Here is a 20821-nt window from a genome sequence, read left to right as displayed (position 1 = left end):
TTGTTTTATAGATAGGTTCCTAGGAGCCCTAAGAGTATTCTACAGTATGTTTTATAGATAGGTTCCTAGGAGTCCTAAGAGTGTTCTACACCATGTTTTATAGATAGGTTCCTAGGAGCCCTGACAGTATTCTACAGTATGTTTTATAGATAGGTTCCTAGGAGTCCTAAGAGTGTTCTACACTATGTGTAATAGATAGGTTCCTAGGAGTCCTAAGAGTGTTCTACACTATGTTTTATAGATAGGTTCCTAGGAGCCCTAAGAGTATTCTACACTATGTTTTATAGATAGGTTCCTAGGAGTCTTATCTTATCTTATGGTAGAGTTGGAAGGGACCTCAAGGGCCATCGGGTCCAACCCCCTGCGAGTGCAGGTTTTCCTAAATCATCCCAGCTATTTGTTTATCCAGATTCCGCTTGAAGATTTCCATTGATGGAGCGCCCACCACCTCCCGTGGCAGCCTATTCCACTCTCTCACTCCCCTCACTTTCAGAAAGTTTTTCCTAATGTCTAATCTGTATCTCTTTCCCTTTAGTTTCATCCCATTGCTTCTTGTACTTCCTTGTGCTAATGAGAATAGGGGAGATCCCTCTGCACTGTGACTACCTTTCAGATATTTGTAGACTGCTATTAAATCTCCCCTCAGCCTTCTCTTCTGCAAACTAAACAATCCCAGTTCTTTTAGCCGCTCCTCATAGGACATGGTTTGCAGACCTTCCACCATTTTGGTTGCTCTTCTCTGGACTTGCTCCAATAAATAATAAGTCCTAAGACTATTCTACACTATGTTTTATAGATAGGTTCCTAGGAGTCCTAAGAGTGTTCTACACTATGTTTTACAGATAGGTTCCTAGGAGCCCTAAGAGTATTCTACATTATGTTTTATAGATAGGTTCCTACGAGTCCTAAGAGTGTTCTACACTATGTTTTATAGATAGGTTCCTAGGAGCCCTAAGAGTATTCTACATTATGTTTTATAGATAGGTTCCTAGGAGTCCTAAGAGTGTTCTACACTATGTTTTATAGATAGGTTCCTAGGAGCCCTAAGAGTGTTCTACACTATGTATTATAGATAGGTTCCTAGGAGCCCTAAGAGTATTCTACACTATGTTTTATAGATAGGTTCCTAGGAGTCCTGAGAGTATTCTACACTATGTTTTATAGATAGGTTCCTAGGAGTCCTAAGAGTGTTCTACACTATGTTTTATACATAGGTTCCTAGGAGCCCTAAGAGTGTTCTACACTATGTTTTATACATAGGTTCCTAGGAGCCCTAAGAGTATTCGACACTATGTTTTATAGATAGGTTCCTAGGAGCCCTAAGAGTATTCTACACTATGTTTTATAGATAGGTTCCTAGGAGCCCTGACAGTATTCTACACTATGTATAATAGATAGGTTCCTAGGAGTCCTAAGAGTATTCTACACTATGTTTTATAGATAGGTTCCTAGGAGTCCTAAGAGTATTCTACACTATGTTTTATAGATAGTTTCCTAGGAGCCCTAAGAGTGTTCTACACTATGTTTTATAGATAGGTTCCTAGGAGCCCTAAGAGTGTTCTACACTATGTTTTATAGATTGGTTCCTAGGAGCCCTAAGAGTATTCTACACTATGTTTTATAGATAGGTTCCTAGGAGTCCTAAGAGTGTTCTACACTATGTTTTATACATAGGTTCCTAGGAGCCCTAAGAGTATTCTACACTATGTTTTATAGATAGGTTCCTAGGAGTCCTAAGAGTGTTCTACACTATGTTTTATAGATAGGTTCCCTGGAGCCCTGACAGTATTCTACACTATGTTTTATAAATAGGTTCCTAGGAGTCCTAAGAGTATTCTACACTATGTTTTATAGATAGGTTCCTAGGAGTCCTAAGAGTATTCTACACTATGTTTTATAGATAGGTTCCTAGAAGCCCTAAGAGTGTTCTACACTATGTTTTATAGATAGGTTCCTAGGAGCCCTAAGAGTGTTCTACACTATGTTTTATAGAATGGTTCCTAGGAGCCCTAAGAGTATTCTACACTATGTTTTATAGATAGGTTCCTAGGAGTCCTAAGAGTGTTCTACACTATGTTTTATACATAGGTTCCTAGGAGCCCTAAGAGTATTCTACACTATGTTTTATAGATAGGTTCCTAGGAGTCCTAAGAGTGTTCTACACTATGTTTTATACATAGGTTCCTAGGAGCCCTAAGAGTATTCGACACTATGTTTTATAGATAGGTTCCTAGGAGCCCTAAGAGTATTCTACACTATGTTTTATAGATAGGTTCCTAGGAGTCCTAAGAGTGTTCTACACTATGTGTAATAGATAGGTTCCTAGGAGTCCTAAGAGTGTTCTACACTATGTTTTATAGATAGGTTCCTAGGAGCCCTAAGAGTATTCTACACTATGTTTTATAGATAGGTTCCTAGGAGTCTTATCTTATCTTATGGTAGAGTTGGAAGGGACCTCAAGGGCCATCGGGTCCAACCCCCTGCGAGTGCAGGTTTTCCTAAATCATCCCAGCTATTTGTTTATCCAGATTCCGCTTGAAGATTTCCATTGATGGAGCGCCCACCACCTCCCGTGGCAGCCTATTCCACTCTCTCACTCCCCTCACTTTCAGAAAGTTTTTCCTAATGTCTAATCTGTATCTCTTTCCCTTTAGTTTCATCCCATTGCTTCTTGTACTTCCTTGTGCTAATGAGAATAGGGGAGATCCCTCTGCACTGTGACTACCTTTCAGATATTTGTAGACTGCTATTAAATCTCCCCTCAGCCTTCTCTTCTGCAAACTAAACAATCCCAGTTCTTTTAGCCGCTCCTCATAGGACATGGTTTGCAGACCTTCCACCATTTTGGTTGCTCTTCTCTGGACTTGCTCCAATAAATAATAAGTCCTAAGACTATTCTACACTATGTTTTATAGATAGGTTCCTAGGAGTCCTAAGAGTGTTCTACACTATGTTTTATAGATAGGTTCCTAGGAGCCCTAAGAGTATTCTACATTATGTTTTATAGATAGGTTCCTACGAGTCCTAAGAGTGTTCTACACTATGTTTTATAGATAGGTTCCTAGGAGCCCTAAGAGTATTCTACATTATGTTTTATAGATAGGTTCCTAGGAGTCCTAAGAGTGTTCTACACTATGTTTTATAGATAGGTTCCTAGGAGCCCTAAGAGTATTCTACACTATGTATTATAGATAGGTTCCTAGGAGCCCTAAGAGTATTCTACACTATGTTTTATAGATAGGTTCCTAGGAGTCCTGAGAGTATTCTACACTATGTTTTATAGATAGGTTCCTAGGAGTCCTAAGAGTGTTCTACACTATGTTTTATACATAGGTTCCTAGGAGCCCTAAGAGTGTTCTACACTATGTTTTATACATAGGTTCCTAGGAGCCCTAAGAGTATTCGACACTATGTTTTATAGATAGGTTCCTAGGAGCCCTAAGAGTATTCTACACTATGTTTTATAGATAGGTTCCTAGGAGCCCTGACAGTATTCTACACTATGTATAATAGATAGGTTCCTAGGAGTCCTAAGAGTATTCTACACTATGTTTTATAGATAGGTTCCTAGGAGTCCTAAGAGTATTCTACACTATGTTTTATAGATAGGTTCCTAGGAGCCCTAAGAGTGTTCTACACTATGTTTTATAGATAGGTTCCTAGGAGCCCTAAGAGTGTTCTACACTATGTTTTATAGATTGGTTCCTAGGAGCCCTAAGAGTATTCTACACTATGTTTTATAGATAGGTTCCTAGGAGTCCTAAGAGTGTTCTACACTATGTTTTATACATAGGTTCCTAGGAGCCCTAAGAGTATTCTACACTATGTTTTATAGATAGGTTCCTAGGAGTCCTAAGAGTGTTCTACACTATGTTTTATAGATAGGTTCCCTGGAGCCCTGACAGTATTCTACACTATGTTTTATAAATAGGTTCCCAGGAGTCCTAAGAGTATTCTACACTATGTTTTATAGATAGGTTCCTAGGAGTCCTAAGAGTATTCTACACTATGTTTTATAGATAGGTTCCTAGAAGCCCTAAGAGTGTTCTACACTATGTTTTATAGATAGGTTCCTAGGAGCCCTAAGAGTGTTCTACACTATGTTTTATAGAATGGTTCCTAGGAGCCCTAAGAGTATTCTACACTATGTTTTATAGATAGGTTCCTAGGAGTCCTAAGAGTGTTCTACACTATGTTTTATACATAGGTTCCTAGGAGCCCTAAGAGTATTCGACACTATGTTTTATAGATAGGTTCCTAGGAGCCCTAAGAGTATTCTACACTATGTTTTATAGATAGGTTCCTAGGAGCCCTGACAGTATTCTACACTATGTATAATAGATAGGTTCCTAGGAGTCCTAAGAGTATTCTACACTATGTTTTATAGATAGGTTCCTAGGAGCCCTAAGAGTGTTCTACACTATGTTTTATAGATAGGTTCCTAGGAGCCCTAAGAGTATTCTACACTATGTTTTATAGATAGGTTCCTAGGAGCCCTGACAGTATTCTACACTATGTTTTATAAATAGGTTCCTAGGAGCCCTAAGAGTGTTCTACACTATGTTTTATAGATAGGTTCATAGGAGCCCTAAGAGTATTCTACACTATGTTTTATAGATAGGTTCCTAGGAGTCCTAAGAGTATTCTACACTATGTTTTATAGATAGGTTCCTAGGAGCCCTAAGAATATTCTACACTATGTATTATAGATAGGTTCCTAGGAGCCCTAAGAGTATTCTACACTATGTTTTATAGATAGGTTCCTAGGAGTCCTAAGAGTGTTCTACACTATGTTTTATAGATAGGTTCCTAGGAGCCCTAAGAGTATTCTACACTATATTTTATAGATAGGTTCCTAGGAGCCCTAAGAGTATTCTACACTATGTTTTATAGATAGGTTCCTAGGAGTCCTAAGAGTGTTCTACACTATGTTTTATAGATAGGTTCCTAGGAGCCCTAAGAGTGTTCTACACTATGTTTTATAGATAGGTTCCCAGGAGCCCTGACAGTGTTCTACACTATGTATAATAGATAGGTTTCTAGGAGCCCTAAGAGTATTCTACATTGTTTTATAGATAGGTTCCTAGGAGCCCTAAGAGTATTCTACACTATGTTTTATAGATAGGTTCCTAGGAGTCCTAAGACTATTCTACACTATGTTTTATAGATAGGTTCCTAGGAGTCCTAAGAGTGTTCTACACTATGTTTTATAGATAGGTTCACAGGAGCCCTGACAGTATTCTACACTATGTATAATAGGTTCCTAGGAGCCCTAAGAGTATTCTACACTATGTATAATAGATAGGTTCCTAGGAGCCCTAAGAGTATTCTACACTATGTTTTATAGATAGGTTCCTAGGAGTCCTAAGAGTGTTCTACACTATGTTTTATAGATAGGTTCCTAGGAGTCCTAAGAGTATTCTACACTATGTTTTATAGATAGGTTCCTAGGAGTCCTAAGAGTATTCTACACTATGTTTTATAGATAGGTTCCTAGGAGTCCTAAGAGTATTCTACACTATGTTTTATAGATAGGTTCCTAGGAGCCCTAAGAGTGTTCTACTCTATGTTTTATAGATAGGTTCATAGGAGCCCTAAGAGTATTCTACACTATGTTTTATAGATAGGTTCCTAGGAGCCCTAAGAGTATTCTACACTATGTTTTATAGATAGGTTCCTAGGAGTCCTAAGAGTGTTCTACACTATGTTTTATAGATAGGTTCCCAGGAGCCCTGACAGTATTCTACACTATGTATAATAGGTTCCTAGGAGTCCTAAGAGTATTCTACACTATGTTTTATAGATAGGTTCCTAGGAGTCCTAAGAGTGTTCTACACTATGTTTTATAGATAGGTTCATAGGAGCCCTAAGAGTATTCTACACTATGTTTTATAGATAGGTTCCCAGGAGCCCTGACAGTGTTCTACACTTTGTATAATAGATAGGTTCCTTGGAGCCCTAAGAGTATTCTACATTGTTTGATAGATAGGTTCCTAGGAGCCCTAAGAGTATTCTACACTATGTTTTATAGATAGGTTCCTAGGAGTCCTAAGAGTGTTCTACACTATGTTTTATAGATAGGTTCCTAGGAGCTCTAAGAGTATTCTACACTATGTTTTATAGATAGGTTCCTAGGAGCCCTGACAGTATTCTACACTATGTATAATAGATAGGTTCCTAGGAGTCCTAAGAGTATTCTACACTGTTTTATAGATAGGTTCCTAGGAGCCCTAAGAGTGTTCTACACTATGTTTTATAGATAGGTTCCTAGGAGCCCTAAGAGTATTCTACACTATGTTTTATAGATAGGTTCCTAGGAGCCCTAAGAGTGTTCTACACTATGTTTTATAGATAGGTTCATAGGAGCCCTAAGAGTATTCTACACTATGTTTTATAGATAGGTTCCTAGGAGTCCTAAGAGTATTCTACACTATGTTTTATAGATAGGTTCCTAGGAGCCCTAAGAGTATTCTACACTATGTATTATAGATAGGTTCCTAGGAGCCCTAAGAGTATTCTACGCTATGTTTTATAGATAGGTTCCTAGGAGTCCTAAGAGTGTTCTACACTATGTTTTATAGATAGGTTCCTAGGAGCCCTAAGAGTGTTCTACACTATGTTTTATAGATAGGTTCCTAGGAGCCCTAAGAGTGTTCTACACTATGTTTTATAGATAGGTTCCCAGGAGCCCTAAGAGTGTTCTACACTATGTTTTATAGATAGGTTCCTAGGAGTCCTAAGAGTGTTCTACACTATGTATAATAGATAGGTTCCTAGGAGTCCTAAGAGTATTCTACACTATGTTTTATAGATAGGTTCCTAGGAGTCTTATCTTATCTTATCTTATGGTAGAGTTGGAAGGGACCTCAAGGGCCATCGGGTCCAACCCCCTGCGAGTGCAGGTTTTCCTAAATCATCCCAGCTATATGTTTATCCAGATTCCGCTTGAAGATTTCCATTGATGGAGCGCCCACCACCTCCCGTGGCAGCCTATTCCACTCTCTCACTACCCTCACTGTCAGAAAGTTTTTCCTATTGTCTAATCTGTATCTCTTTCCCTTTAGTTTCATCCCATTGCTTCTTGTACTTCCTTGTGCTAATGAGAATAGGGGAGATCCCTCTGCACTGTGACTACCTTTCAGATATTTGTAGACTGCTATTAAATCTCCCCTCAGCCTTCTCTTCTGCAAACTAAACAATCCCAGTTCTTTTAGCCGCTCCTCATAGGACATGGTTTGCAGACCTTCCACCATTTTGGTTGCTCTTCTCTGGACTTGCTCCAATAAATAATAAGTCCTAAGACTATTCTACACTATGTTTTATAGATAGGTTCCTAGGAGTCCTAAGAGTGTTCTACACTATGTTTTATAGATAGGTTCCTAGGAGCCCTGACAGTATTCCACGCTATGTATAATAGATAGGTTCCTAGGAGTCCTAAGAGTATTCTACACTATGTTTTATAGATAGGTTCCTAGGAGCCCTAAGAGTATTCTACACTATGTTTTATAGATAGGTTCCTAGGAGCCCTGACAGTATTCTACACTATGTTTTATAAATAGGTTCCTAGGAGCCCTAAGAGTGTTCTACACTATTTTTTATAGATAGGTTCCTAGGAGCCCTAAGAGTATTCTACACTATGTTTTATAGATAGGTTCCTAGGAGTCCTAAGAGTATTCTACACTATGTTTTATAGATAGGTTCCTAGGAGCCCTAAGAGTATTCTACACTATGTATTATAGATAGGTTCCTAGGAGCCCTAAGAGTATTCTATACTATGTTTTATAGATAGGTTCCTAGGAGTCCTAAGAGTGTTCTACACTATGTTTTATAGATAGGTTCCTAGGAGCCCTAAGAGTATTCTACACTATATTTTATAGATAGGTTCCTAGGAGCCCTAAGAGTATTCTACACTATGTTTTATAGATAGGTTCCTAGGAGTCCTAAGAGTATTCTACACTATGTTTTATAGATAGGTTCCTAGGAGTCCTAAGAGTGTTCTACACTATGTTTTATAGATAGGTTCCTAGGAGCCCTAAGAGTATTCTACACTATATTTTATAGATAGGTTCCTAGGAGCCCTAAGAGTATTCTACACTATGTTTTATAGATAGGTTCCTAGGAGTCCTAAGAGTATTCTACACTATGTTTTATAGATAGGTTCCTAGGAGCCCTAAGAGTATTCTACACTATGTATTATAGATAGGTTCCTAGGAGCCCTAAGAGTATTCTATACTATGTTTTATAGATAGGTTCCTAGGAGTCCTAAGAGTGTTCTACACTATGTTTTATAGATAGGTTCCTAGGAGCCCTAAGAGTATTCTACACTATATTTTATAGATAGGTTCCTAGGAGCCCTAAGAGTATTCTACACTATGTTTTATAGATAGGTTCCTAGGAGCCCTAAGAGTATTCTACACTATGTATTATAGATAGGTTCCTAGGAGCCCTAAGAGTATTCTATACTATGTTTTATAGATAGGTTCCTAGGAGTCCTAAGAGTGTTCTACACTATGTTTTATAGATAGGTTCCTAGGAGCCCTAAGAGTATTCTACACTATATTTTATAGATAGGTTCCTAGGAGCCCTAAGAGTATTCTACACTATGTTTTATAGATAGGTTCCTAGGAGCCCTAAGAGTATTCTACACTATGTTTTATAGATAGGTTCCTAGGAGTCCTAAGAGTGTTCTACACTATGTTTTATAGATAGGTTCCCAGGAGCCCTGACAGTATTCTACACTATGTTTTATAGATAGGTTCATAGGAGCCCTAAGAGTATTCTACACTATGTTTTATAGATAGGTTCCTAGGAGTCCTAAGAGTGTTCTACACTATGTTTTATAGATAGGTTCCTAGGAGTCCTAAGAGTATTATACACTATGTTTTATAGATAGGTTCCTAGGAGTCCTAAGAGTGTTCTACACTATGTTTTATAGATAGGTTCATAGGAGCCCTAAGAGTATTCTACACTATGTTTTATAGATAGGTTCCCAGGAGCCCTGACAGTGTTCTACACTTTGTATAATAGATAGGTTCCTTGGAGCCCTAAGAGTATTCTACATTGTTTTATAGATAGGTTCCTAGGAGCCCTAAGAGTATTCTACACTATGTTTTATAGATAGGTTCCTAGGAGTCCTAAGAGTGTTCTACACTATGTTTTATAGATAGGTTCCTAGGAGCTCTAAGAGTATTCTACACTATGTTTTATAGATAGGTTCCTAGGAGCCCTGACAGTATTCTACACTATGTATAATAGATAGGTTCCTAGGAGTCCTAAGAGTATTCTACACTGTTTTATAGATAGGTTCCTAGGAGCCCTAAGAGTGTTCTACACTATGTTTTATAGATAGGTTCCTAGGAGCCCTAAGAGTATTCTACACTATGTTTTATAGATAGGTTCCTAGGAGCCCTGACAGTATTCTACACTATGTTTTATAAATAGGTTCCTAGGAGCCCTAAGAGTGTTCTACACTATGTTTTATAGATAGGTTCATAGGAGCCCTAAGAGTATTCTACACTATGTTTTATAGATAGGTTCCTAGGAGTCCTAAGAGTATTCTACACTATGTTTTATAGATAGGTTCCTAGGAGCCCTAAGAGTATTCTACACTATGTATTATAGATAGGTTCCTAGGAGCCCTAAGAGTATTCTACACTATGTTTTATAGATAGGTTCCTAGGAGTCCTAAGAGTGTTCTACACTATGTTTTATAGATAGGTTCCTAGGAGCCCTAAGAGTGTTCTACACTATGTTTTATAGATAGGTTCCTAGGAGCCCTAAGAGTGTTCTACACTATGTTTTATAGATAGGTTCCTAGGAGCCCTAAGAGTGTTCTACACTATGTTTTATAGATAGGTTCCCAGGAGCCCTAAGAGTGTTCTACACTATATTTTATAGATAGGTTCCTAGGAGTCCCAAGAGTGTTCTACACTATGTATAATAGATAGGTTCCTAGGAGTCCTAAGAGTATTCTACACTATGTTTTATAGATAGGTTCCTAGGAGTCTTATCTTATCTTATCTTATGGTAGAGTTGGAAGGGACCTCAAGGGCCATCGGGTCCAACCCCCTGCGAGTGCAGGTTTTCCTAAATCATCCCAGCTATATGTTTATCCAGATTCCGCTTGAAGATTTCCATTGATGGAGCGCCCACCACCTCCCGTGGCAGCCTATTCCACTCTCTCACTACCCTCACTGTCAGAAAGTTTTTCCTATTGTCTAATCTGTATCTCTTTCCCTTTAGTTTCATCCCATTGCTTCTTGTACTTCCTTGTGCTAATGAGAATAGGGGAGATCCCTCTGCACTGACTACCTTTCAGATATTTGTAGACTGCTATTAAATCTCCCCTCAGCCTTCTCTTCTGCAAACTAAACAATCCCAGTTCTTTTAGCCGCTCCTCATAGGACATGGTTTGCAGACCTTCCACCATTTTGGTTGCTCTTCTCTGGACTTGCTCCAATAAATAATAAGTCCTAAGACTATTCTACACTATGTTTTATAGATAGGTTCCTAGGAGTCCTAAGAGTGTTCTACACTATGTTTTATAGATAGGTTCCTAGGAGCCCTGACAGTATTCCACACTATGTATAATAGATAGGTTCCTAGGAGTCCTAAGAGTATTCTACACTATGTTTTATAGATAGGTTCCTAGGAGCCCTAAGAGTATTCTACACTATGTTTTATAGATAGGTTCCTAGGAGCCCTGACAGTATTCTACACTATGTTTTATAAATAGGTTCCTAGGAGCCCTAAGAGTGTTCTACACTATGTTTTATAGATAGGTTCCTAGGAGCCCTAAGAGTATTCTACACTATGTTTTATAGATAGGTTCCTAGGAGTCCTAAGAGTATTCTACACTATGTTTTATAGATAGGTTCCTAGGAGCCCTAAGAGTATTCTACACTATGTATTATAGATAGGTTCCTAGGAGCCCTAAGAGTATTCTATACTATGTTTTATAGATAGGTTCCTAGGAGTCCTAAGAGTGTTCTACACTATGTTTTATAGATAGGTTCCTAGGAGCCCTAAGAGTATTCTACACTATATTTTATAGATAGGTTCCTAGGAGCCCTAAGAGTATTCTACACTATGTTTTATAGATAGGTTCCTAGGAGTCCTAAGAGTGTTCTACACTATGTTTTATAGATAGGTTCATAGGAGCCCTAAGAGTATTCTACACTATGTTTTATAGATAGGTTCCCAGGAGCCCTGACAGTGTTCTACACTATGTATAATAGATAGGTTTCTAGGAGCCCTAAGAGTATTCTACATTGTTTTATAGATAGGTTCCTAGGAGCCCTAAGAGTATTCTACAGTATGTTTTATAGATAGGTTCCTAGGAGTCCTAAGAGTGTTCTACACTATGTTTTATAGATAGGTTCCTAGGAGCCCTGACAGTATTCTACACTATGTTTTATAGATAGGTTCCTAGGAGTCCTAAGAGTGTTCTACACTATGTGTAATAGATAGGTTCCTAGGAGTCCTAAGAGTGTTCTACACTATGTTTTATAGATAGGTTCCTAGGAGCCCTAAGAGTATTCTACACTATGTTTTATAGATAGGTTCCTAGGAGTCTTATCTTATCTTATGGTAGAGTTGGAAGGGACCTCAAGGGCCATCGGGACCAACCCCCTGCGAGTGCAGGTTTTCCTAAATCATCCCAGCTATTTGTTTATCCAGATTCCGCTTGAAGATTTCCATTGATGGAGCGCCCACCACCTCCCGTGGCAGCCTATTCCACTCTCTCACTCCCCTCACTTTCAGAAAGTTTTTCCTATTGTCTAATCTGTATCTCTTTCCCTTTAGTTTCATCCCATTGCTTCTTGTACTTCCTTGTGCTAATGAGAATAGGGGAGATCCCTCTGCACTGTGACTACCTTTCAGATATTTGTAGACTGCTATTAAATCTCCCCTCAGCCTTCTCTTCTGCAAACTAAACAATCCCAGTTCTTTTAGCCGCTCCTCATAGGACATGGTTTGCAGACCTTCCACCATTTTGGTTGCTCTTCTCTGGACTTGCTCCAATAAATAATAAGTCCTAAGACTATTCTACACTATGTTTTATAGATAGGTTCCTAGGAGTCCTAAGAGTGTTCTACACTATGTTTTATAGATAGGTTCCTAGGAGCCCTAAGAGTATTCTACATTATGTTTTATAGATAGGTTCCTAGGAGTCCTAAGAGTGTTCTACACTATGTTTTATAGATAGGTTCCTAGGAGCCCTAAGAGTATTCTACACTATGTTTTATAGATAGGTTCCTAGGAGTCCTGAGAGTATTCTACACTGTGTTTTACAGATAGGTTCCTAGGAGTCCTAAGAGTATTCTACACTATGTTTTATAGAACTCAAACAAAGGAATCTGCAGAAGTTCTTCCATCTTTAATCTCCACTAACATTCCTGTCAATTGACTCTTAAAATCTGGTTGTTCACATTGCAATTGGTTCAGAAGATCTGGCTTTCTGGTGGGTGCAGGAGAGTTTTTGTTTTCACAGGTCTATCTAATATCATTCTATGCTAAAGTGAAAAAGGGGAACAAAATGTAAATAAATACAAATAAGAGATGACCTAATCTAAGGCCATCAGGGTGAGATTGTAGGAGGACACGTGGGGCTTGTATACAGGTCCTCAACCATCTTTGTGAATATAGGAAGCCACCACCACCACCACATATAAGAGAAACGTTCAGTCTTAATTAATATTAGCACATTCACTTCACAATCATGAGACAATAGGTCTATGGAGAATATAGATAACACCACTAACAAGTCTACTGACAACAAGAAGAGCGGTGGAGACTCCCAGGAGGGTCTCATATCACTACATAAAATGGCTTCATTTCTGTAGCTGAATACAACACATCTGATCTTCAGTATCACAGATCACGTCAGGTGAGATACTGCAGAGTCTACAATCATATTGATACACTCAGATATCATCTGCAAACAAGGGAGCCATATTCTTCTATTCCAAGGAGTTAACATGAAAAATGACAGATCTGATCATAGGTCGAATGGAGCAGCCGATGACAAGCTGGGGAGATCCATGGCCAGAAATTACTTTCTGTCCAAAACTGTAAACGACATCTTGTGGTAAGTACCAATAATAAAGCATCTATACAATATTATTAGTAGTAGTATTGTTTATTTATATAGCACCATTACTTCCATGGTGCTCTGTACATTTGGGGGTTACATACAATACACAAAATATACAGGTAGATATAATACTAGCAATGACCGACTGGCACGGTGGGGTAGAGGGCCCTGCCTGCGAGGGCTTACAATGTATGAGGGAAGGGGTCTGCACCCAGGTTCTGTTCTGGAGTTTATAAATATAATTTTGATACATATAATTCCCCCCTCATATTCTTCTATTGTAGAGAAAGCATGGGGAGAGGCTCCTGCTGCAGCCAGTTGTCATATGGCCACAGACAGTTCTGATCTGATTTTTAAGAAAAGAGAACAATTGCTAGCACATAATAAATACAACTCTGAGACTACATTTACAGTATTTCTTTGGCTTAATGCTCTCTTATCTTCTTCTGTTCTCTAGAGAATGGACAAGAGAAACCAATCGACAGTCACAGAATTTCTCCTTTTGGGATTTGGAGATCTCCACAACTTCAAGATTTTAGTTTTCACTCTGTTTATGACTGTACATATCATGGCTTTGACATCAAATGTCCTGGTCATTGTCCTGGTCGGCGTTACCCAGAGCCTCCACTCCCCCATGTACTTCTTTCTCAGCCAGTTGTCCTTGTGCGAGATCGTGTTCACCAGTAATATTGTGCCCACCATGTTATGGCTGATACTGGTGGGACATGGAAAGGTATCAGTTGCCCAATGTTTATATCAGTTCTACTTTTTAGGTGCCCCAGTCATTGCCCAGTGCTTGTTGTTGGCAGCCATGTCCTTCGATCGACATGTAGCCATCTGCAGACCATTACACTACGTCACCATTATGACCTTCACCAATCAGCTTCAGATGGTGACCTCCTGCTGGTTTGTGGGGTTCACCTTGACCTTTTTTATATACATTTTCTTAAGAAAATTAAGATTTTGTGATCTCAACACCATTAACCACTTCTTCTGTGATGTTGCGCCTCTTCTACGGTTGTCCTGCTCCAGTACAACCTCTGTAGAGCTGACCACTGCTATGGTTTCATTTCTCGTAATTTTGTCACCCTTCATATTTATCGTAGCCACCTACATTTCAATCATTCACACCATCCTCAAGATTCCCTCCACCTCTGGAAGACATAAAGCCTTCTCCACCTGCAGCTCCCACCTGATCATCGTGTGTACGTACTATGGGACATTGTCCTCCATTTATATCGTCCCACCAAGAGATAATTCCATAAATATGAACAAAGGTCTGTCTGTTCTATACACACTGGTGACCCCATTGTTTAACCCTTTAATCTACTGCTTAAGGAACCAGGACATCAGAAATGCTGTTTATAAATATATACAATCTTTTAGGAGGCGGAAAGTCGTCTTATGATTTCACCCTAGTAAAGTTCTCAGTGGTCTCATAAGGTGTGAAGAAGCCATGCCTGATAACTCAACCATATAAGATAACACAACCTAAGTCTAGATAAGTTATATATTGGTTGAGCGATATAGTAGGAGGTCAGTTTGAGATTCCCCTGGAGATCACAGCATCGAAGAAGGAGATAATCCTATGTCATGAACTCAAAGAATACATCAAGATGATAACACCACATGATCAATCCTTGGACTACATGTACATCATGTCCTGCCTTCTTTTAGTTTTTGATGCCCATGCTAGAGTACAGGTACTCTACAGGTGTTCTACTTTTGTTTTTCCTTGGAGTGGTGAGTATATTTCCCATAATCTGCTGTAGTTGTAGATGTGACACCAGCGATAGGCCAAGGACACTCATCCATCTCCAAGGTTGGAGTAGAATGGAGGAGACCAGTGATGTATCTGATGGTGGTTGTGGGTTGCTCAGAATCACTTCCAGTTCTTTCCCTGAGTCATGTGGAGTTGTTAGGAAGGGACTAAACCTGAGAAAAAAAAATATTAGGTAGTCCATTCCCAATTATTAAACCACTAAACTTTGTTAAATAGAACAATTAAAACATCGCTTCTAAGTTTATCATCATTAGAAATATTGGATACCTATTCGAGTAGCTGCTGTCCCATTTTAATAAGCTATTGGTGGCCGGGCTCATACAGAACATGGTTGCGTTCATTTTGCCACTTTGTCATTTGGCAACGTTCAGAACCAAAAAAAGATATAGAAATTATACATTGCTCACGTAAGTCGTGAATTTACCCTATTGACCAAGGAAGATAAACCTAGAATCCTGGAAATGATGGCTCAGTTAGAGCAGAAGTAGAGGATTACTCTACGGTTTTTACATAATTGATCGAATAAAATTGTTGGTGAAGCAACATAAGAGAACCTTAGACTAGAGAGGAGTCCATTGAGTGAAGTCTACAAGAAAACTTAATGTTCCAACCCTATCACACCACCACTTCAAGAAGTGAAGAGATTCACAAGCCATCATACTACCACCACCACAAAAAAGGAAGTCCTGACACCAGAACAACACCACCACTACAAAACACTCAAAAGTTCATATAGAGTTACACAATCACCACCACAAGAAGTCCTGAGGTCTATGCATCTTCATGCTACTAACATGACATGACACCACCACAGTTCGAGGTCTACATACCATCATGGTAGAAGTCCAAAGATGTGCATACCATCACACTAACTACAAGAAGCCCAGAGGTCTGCACACTGTGTTACTAACATAACCAAGTCATGAAGTTCAATCATCATTATATACCCACTACCAGAAGAAGTCTTGATTTTAGCACACCATCATGTGGCCCATATCACAGTGTCATGGCTATGTCACCCATTATTCCAAATGACCCTAATGAATCGACAAGGCAACTGACTCCCTGCTTCTCCAGTGCTTATACATGGTGGGCACTAAATTTACACCAGAGTCTGCCAGGTTAGGAGTGTTGGATATACTTGATGATCTCCTGACGGCTAAATCCAATGGTGACTTCTCTCTTCTTATTCTTCTGGACCTCTCTGCAGCTTTTGACACTGTTGACCATCATCTCCTCCTCACTATGCTCCGCTCAGTTGGCATCAACGACACTGCGCTCTCCTGGTTCTCCTCTTATCTCTCAGACCGCACTTTCAGTGTATCATTTGCGGGCTCTGTTTCCTCCCCTCTTTCTCTTGCTGTTGGGGTTCCTCAGGGCTCGGTCCTAGGCCCCCTGCTCTGCTCCTCCACACAGCCTCCATTGGACAAATCATAACCAGATTTGGCTTCAGGTACCATCTTTATGCTGATGACACCCAATTATACACATCTTCCCGTGACATCACCCCTGCACTAATACAGAACACTAGCAGAAAAAGGAATCCATTGAAGTCAATGGGAGGCTTTTTTTGCAGCGCTGAAATTCCGCATCAAATTCAGCGCCATTTTCTTCCATGCGAATGGACCCTTATGGCGTACACAGTATTAATGGCCTGACAATCTTACTAGGGGGTTACAAATGGGGTAGAGAACCATAGGGTTGAAGAAGAACTCCAGTCGAGACATGAAACTACTCCCATCTTTACCTAGCCTAAGTCCACCAGGGTACGATATTTAGGAGGCATAGTGGCCTTGTGCCAAAGTTCTCCATCACCTTAGGAATCTTGGAGGTCATTGCCCTGTATCAGAAAAATATCAACTCTGAAATAACATGAACAATTTCATTCCACAATGATGAGATATCTGGTCTTTGGAGAATATAGATAACACCACTAACAAGTCTACAGACAATAAGAAGAGCGGTGGAGACTCCCAGGAGGGTCTCCTGTTATTATATAAAACGGCTTCATTTGTGTAATGGAATACAACATATCTGGTCTTCAGCATCACAGATCATGTCAGGTGAGATACTGCAAGGTGTATACAGATACCATGTGTGTAACTATGAGAACAAAATCATTTTATTTGAAGGAATCCACATGGACATGGACAGATCTGATCATTGGTCTAATGGAGCGGCCCATGACAGTTTCTGGGTATTCAAGTCCAGGAACACTGTAGGCTTTGTACAGGCTTTGGTCATATTATGAATCTGTATTGTACTGATCTGAAATAAGGCACCTGCAGAAAGCTGTCAGAAAACCACAGAACTATCTGCAACCAGATTACATGTACTCTAACAATCTTAGTGCAGTTTTTCATCTTGATTGGTTGCCAACGGATGCAACTTTCAATGGTCTAGACCTTTCCAGAAATCCTTCTCATACATCTAGTGTCCTCCTGATAACCAGCCATGATGTCCTGATAACCAGCCATGATGTCCTTATTGTGGTCGGGTTATCTTCTCATACATGTAGTGTCCTCCTGATAACCAGCCATGATGTCCTTATTGTGGTCGGGTTATCTTCTCATACATGTAGTGTCCTCCTGATAACCAGCCATGATGTCCTTATTGTGGTCGGGTTATCTTCTCATACATGTAGTGTCCTCCTGATAACCAGCCATGATGTCCTTATTGTGGTCGGGTTATCTTCTCATACATGTAGTGTCCTCCTGATAACCAGCCATGATGTCCTTATTGTGGTCAGGTTATCTTCTCATACATGTAGTGTCCTCCTGATAACCAGCCATGATGTCCTTATTGTGGACAGGTTATCTTCTCATACATGTAGTGTCCTCCTGATAACCAGCCATGATGTCCCTATTGTGGTCAGGTTATCTTCTCATACATGTAGTGTCCTCCTGATAACCAGCCATGATGTCCTTATTGTGGTCGGGTTATCTTCTCATACATGTAGTGTCCTCCTGATAACCAGCCATGATGTCCTTATTGGAGCTCTATGATGGACCCTATTACACCAGAATTTTTTTTAGATTTTTGCATGAAATGTAAAGTCTATTTGAAGTCTGCCACCCTTGGACTTCAGTCAATGTAGTATATAAAAAAAAAAAAAAAGATAACACCTGCCGTGAGCACAAGATGGTGATTATATTTTTTCTCCACATTTTAGGAAAGCAGAGTGAGTTGTGTATGTTTCTGGTAAGATATCATGAGCTCTCTGTGGTTACAGGAGAACCCCGGTGCTTTTGTCACTAGTGACCTTTAATCTGTGAATAGTAATATCATTAAATTTTGCAAATTTACAACACAAATAAGGTTTATGACCAACAACATTTTTACCACAGAAGTAATCCAAGCCAAGAGGAGGAGGAGGTCATAAAGTGTCAGACACACGGACTCCTTCCTGGACATCAGGGAAAGGGTGGCGTAAGGTCTCAGAGTCTTTACGTGGCAACCCCCACCTCATAAAGTTGGGGGGTAGCCCTAAAAAGAAACATAAAGGGAAGGTTTTTGAAACATGAGCCAGGGGCCTATAACAAAAACTGCCGATGCCAAGAAAAAATTTGTCCCGTTTTTTGACTACACTGGGCGGTGGCCGTCTCATATTCTTTTTTATAAATTTTTTTATTTTAAAACTGGTTTGCTTGTCCAGGTCACCCTTGTTTGACTTTTTTTTTATGAGTACTAAATCTTTTGGTGTTAAAGTAGTCACGTTAATGGTGGTCCGGGTATAATCTCGGACCAGTCCTGAATGTGATAGGGGGTGGCAGTGTGTATCTGGGGGCTGTGAACTGTGTTAGGGTTTGATAGACACTCAATGTAGAGTAGAGCCTGAGTGAAGGGTGTGCCAGAGTGAGTGGAGTGCTTTAACCCCATGTTACGTGATAGGATGGTCCGTACGTAATACATGTAGTGGGACAGCATTAACAATGGAGCTGTATGTGCTTTGTCTCCTGTTGCATACAGAGTAGTTGTGATGGGCTCCTACTGCAACCTGGTTGGTGAAAATGAGATTGGAACAACGACTAATCGACCAGGACAACATCATTTTCAGGCTTTTACTTCTTTACTGTCCTAATATTCTCTGATCTCCTTCTGTCTTCTGTTCTCCAGTAAATGGACAAGAGTAATGAGTCAACAATCACAGAATTTCTCCTTTTGGGATTTGGAGATCTCCATAACTTCAAGATTTTAGTTTTCACTTTGATTTTGATAGTCCACGTTGCGGCTTTGATGGCAAATGCCCTGGTCATTGTCCTGGTCGGGGTCACCCCGAGCCTCCATTCCCCCATGTACTTCTTCCTCAGCCAGTTGTCCTTATGTGAGATCCTGTTCACCAGTAACGTTGTGCCCACCATGTTATGGCTGATACTGGTGGGAGGAGGACCTGTTTCAGTTGCTCGGTGTATATCTCAGTTGTACTTTTTAGCTGTTCCAACCGTTGCCCAGTGCTTGTTGTTGGCGGCCATGTCCTTCGATCGATATGTGGCCATCTGCAGACCATTACACTACGTCACCATTATGACCTTCACCCATCAGCTTCTGATAGTCACCTCCTGCTGGTCGTTGGGATTCATCTTCTCCCTTTTTGTTTACATTTTTCTAAGTAAGTTACATTTTTGTGGTCCCAACACCATCAATCACGTCTACTGTGATATTGCTCCTCTTCTACAGCTGTCCTGCTCCAGTACGTCCTCTGTAGAGTTGGCCACTGCTGTAGAGACATTCCCTGTAGTTTTGTCACCCTTCATGTTTATTGTAGCCACCTACATTTCAATCATTCGGACCATCCTCCATATTCCCTCCACCACTGGAAGACATAAAGCCTTCTCCACCTGCAGCTCCCACCTGATCATCGTGTGCACCTACTATGGGACATTGTCCTCCATTTATATCGTCCCACCAAGAGATAATTCCATAAATCTGAACAAAGGTCTGTCTGTTCTATACACACTGGTGACTCCTTTATTTAACCCTTTAGTTTACAGCTTGAGAAACCAGGACATCATAAATGCCATTGTTAAAAATTTGGGATGATGATGTTCAACTGCTGATTTTTGGTGGGGAATCGCATGGTCCCCATACACACTAGATGTTCACTAAACATTCTGGCCAGTTATGTGTGTGGCCAGCTTTAGAGGCGTGAATAAATGGATATAAAGTCATAGAATGATTTCACCATAGTAAATTTCCATAAGAAGAGCTGGTTTGCAAAATTGTGCATTGACCACAGGGTTAGAGAGTCCATTTCAGATAACCTTAGGGGACTGAATGGTCGGCCCTGCCAGATCATAAGGTTTGAGACATCCTTACAGATGAAAACTGGGATCGGTGGAACGAAATGGGACAACCTTGATCAAGAATCATGAATCCATCACATGGGTAGACCGTTTTGGAGAAAAGTGCCTAAAGTAGGTCCTACCAAATGGGACAAGCATTCAGCTAGAGAAGGTGGGGGTAATTCCTAAAAAGGCAGGTTCCTATGGGACTAAGAATGAGAAATACTAAATGATGATGAAACAACGCAAGACAATCTAGAGTTAGAGGGTAGCCACCAGTTGATCTAATGGTGTAGATAGTATGAGATGGTTCTAGAGGCCTGATGAGGATAATACTACATTACATGAAGACTACCGAATAGTGCAGGACAACAGTAAGTGAGAGAGGAGTCATGAACTGAACCTGGAGGAAGGGGGTTAGTAAATTAAGGACCATCATTGCATTGCATGTATTACATGATATGCGTGCAGGATCTCTAGTCACATGATCATTGCTGAACAGTATCCATGAAGATACAAGTCCAACAAAGTTGTCCAAATAGTGATACCTTCATCACATGTGTAAGGGTGTCACAAGCAAGACATTCTCACTAGGGTTGAGAGATCGTTTCGGAAAAGATCGGATTCCGATCGGCGATCGAGAAAATTTCACGATCGCGA

At 40.0% G+C, this 20821-nt stretch overlaps 2 protein-coding genes across 2 annotated transcripts; both read left to right on the top strand.

Annotated features, from left to right (window-relative positions):
- The first annotated feature begins 13556 nt into the window (after positions 1-13556).
- On the top strand, positions 13557-14504 carry LOC142204383 (olfactory receptor 226-like). Its single transcript, XM_075275694.1, has one exon. The coding sequence runs from the start codon at positions 13557-13559 to the stop codon at positions 14502-14504; it is 948 nt and encodes a 315-aa protein (XP_075131795.1).
- Positions 14505-18998: 4494 nt separating this feature from the next.
- LOC142204382 (olfactory receptor 6P1-like) lies at positions 18999-19919 on the top strand. Its single transcript, XM_075275693.1, has one exon. The coding sequence runs from the start codon at positions 18999-19001 to the stop codon at positions 19917-19919; it is 921 nt and encodes a 306-aa protein (XP_075131794.1).
- The last annotated feature ends 902 nt before the right edge of the window (positions 19920-20821 follow it).

The sequence above is a fragment of the Leptodactylus fuscus genome, chromosome 5 (assembly GCF_031893055.1).
Source record: "Leptodactylus fuscus isolate aLepFus1 chromosome 5, aLepFus1.hap2, whole genome shotgun sequence".
NCBI classification, from domain to species: Eukaryota; Metazoa; Chordata; class Amphibia; order Anura; family Leptodactylidae; genus Leptodactylus; species Leptodactylus fuscus.
The sequence above is the reverse complement of the archived record's forward strand: the minus strand, read 5'-3'. Positions and strand labels throughout refer to the sequence as shown.